At 52.2% G+C, this 2,060-nt stretch overlaps 1 protein-coding gene across 1 annotated transcript in view; it reads right to left on the reverse strand.

Moving 5' to 3' along the window:
- Positions 1-1,368, reverse strand: part of LAD1 (ladinin 1) — a gene marked incomplete at its 5' end in the record, with an annotated part of 9,045 nt that extends 7,677 nt beyond the window's left edge. Inside the window, 2 exons of the mRNA XM_010146030.1 lie at positions 4-40; positions 1,228-1,368. Of these exons, the coding sequence (XP_010144332.1) occupies positions 4-40; positions 1,228-1,368 (178 nt within the window). The remainder of the gene's footprint in view (positions 1-3; positions 41-1,227) is intronic.
- Between the last annotated feature and the right edge of the window lie 692 nt (positions 1,369-2,060).

The following is a 2,060-nucleotide window of genomic DNA, read 5'->3' on the forward strand; positions in this document are numbered from 1 at the left end:
CCCATCCTCCGGAGACACCGGCTTCACCAGGGATTGAGGTCTAGAGACAGAGACAGAATAGGTGGCAAACCTCAGCACCCTGGGGCCAAAGGGATGGATTTTATGCTGCAGGTGAAGTTCACCCAGGTGAAAGGCTCTGGGGGAGGCGTAAAAATCCCACCATCATCCTGGAGCTATGCCTGCAGACCAGGACTTGCAGCCACACTCATCTGCATCACCCCAGCCAGGCTCTCCAAGGACAAGTTTGGATCAAAACCTTTTTTTAACTTGTTGTGGCAGAGATTGAGCATCTCTGCAGCCTCAGCCCAGGACATCAGCATCCACCTAGTCCTGTGCCAAGGAGCTGTGGGCTCAGAGCAGCGTGTTGGGTCTGCTGCTGGGTGAGGCATGTGTCTGTGGCTCTTCACTGGACTAGGGAAAATACCACTAAGTTTAAAGCGTTGGTTGTAAGTCAGTGCTATGGCAGGGCCCAACTACGGCCATACCACACAGCCAGCCTGTGCGGCCACCAGGGGAGGGGGACTTGTTCATGATGTTAGTCATGTCCAGACCCTATTTAATCCATATCCAACCCAAGCATCCAAACTCCAGCCTGTCTGAAACACAGGAACACCTCTAGAGCGTGAACGAGTCTCACGGTGGACAAAAACCTCCTAAATATTGGACATTTCCGGGACTGATTTAGAGAGTGGGGCGGGTTGTGTAAGAGCAGCCTGATCTCAGGGCACCTCCAGATCCCAGCTCGCTGCAGCAAGGGACCTTGGGAGCACCGCTGGAAAGCCCTCGGGTCAGCTCCCCACTTGGACAGAGGTCATACAAGACCACTGCAAGATTCAGAGGAGGTTGAGGACAGCCAGGCATGCTCTGCTCAGCTTAGCTCAGCTGCCCTGCAGGGACGGGTGTCTGTCTGCTCTTACCTGCTCAGGATCCCACTAGAGCATGGCCACCACCCACCTGAGCTCTACCTCAGCACTGACCCTCACCCTGGCACACAGGCTCCCTGTGTCACGGGACATGTTGAGGCTCATGACTGAGCCCACCACAGATATAACTACTCCTGTGAAGCCCCTCCTGCCCAAAGTCCCATTGCACCCCTGCTCTTCCCACAGCTCTCATCCAGACTCCCACCCACTGCAGCAGCTTTGGCTCAGGGTTGAGAAAACCAAGGCAGCGAGCTGTGACCTGTGAGCATCGTGAGTAAGATGGTGTTAGCAGCACTCCACGCACCTGCTGGAAGGTGGGCTGGTGTCTTTTGCAGGGCTAGGAGATTCTTCATCTGTTGACGTGGAGGACAGCAGGTTCCGGTGTCTTCGCCGGCGCTCTCTTTGCTGTTCTTCTTCATCCTCAAGGGTCCTTTGCCTGGCCAGGCTGTTCGGGGTGAGACATAAGGGCGTGGTGAGGCTGTGTCCCGCTCAGGGAGCTTGCAGCCCTGATGCCAGACAAGAAAAGAGATGGAAACCACCTCAGGTGAGGGCCGAGGAGCTGAAGGAGGTTGCCTTCCCCAGGGGCTGGAGAAGAGGGATGCCAATGTGACTCAGGTGTCAAAAAGCTCTCTCAGTCCACACAGCTGATGCAGGCATTTCCCAGCACAAGCACTTGACTTTACAACTCCTCATTTCTTCTGCTGGAGGGAGCACTCAGGAAAAAGGAATCCCTACATTAAGCAAATCTTCCCAGGCAAGGATATTTAACCCATAATTCAGCAAGACCAGGACCCTAGAGCCACCACACAGATCTCAACCACATAAACTGAAGGGTAACCACTAGTGGCAGAAGATTTTAGCCCCAGTGCAAGTTGTGGTGATGACATTTTCATTTTTATTGAGCAAAAAGCCTCAGATGCAAAAGCATTAGAGGTTGAAGGCAACTGCTGACAAGCTCTGCCTGGAAACAGCGACAGCAGGAGCTCCTCTTACTCGCTGCACGTAGCTGGGACTGGAAATTGTTTATAACCACAGACTGTACTGAAAAACAAGGTTTGTAATCAACTTTAAAGGTTTCTTTTTAAAGATTTTATTTTGCACAAGCCAAATATATGATTTTTATATATATATATATGT

This window comes from Buceros rhinoceros, unplaced genomic scaffold, assembly GCF_000710305.1.
Source record: "Buceros rhinoceros silvestris isolate BGI_N320 unplaced genomic scaffold, ASM71030v1 scaffold382, whole genome shotgun sequence".
Taxonomy (NCBI): domain Eukaryota; kingdom Metazoa; phylum Chordata; class Aves; order Bucerotiformes; family Bucerotidae; genus Buceros; species Buceros rhinoceros.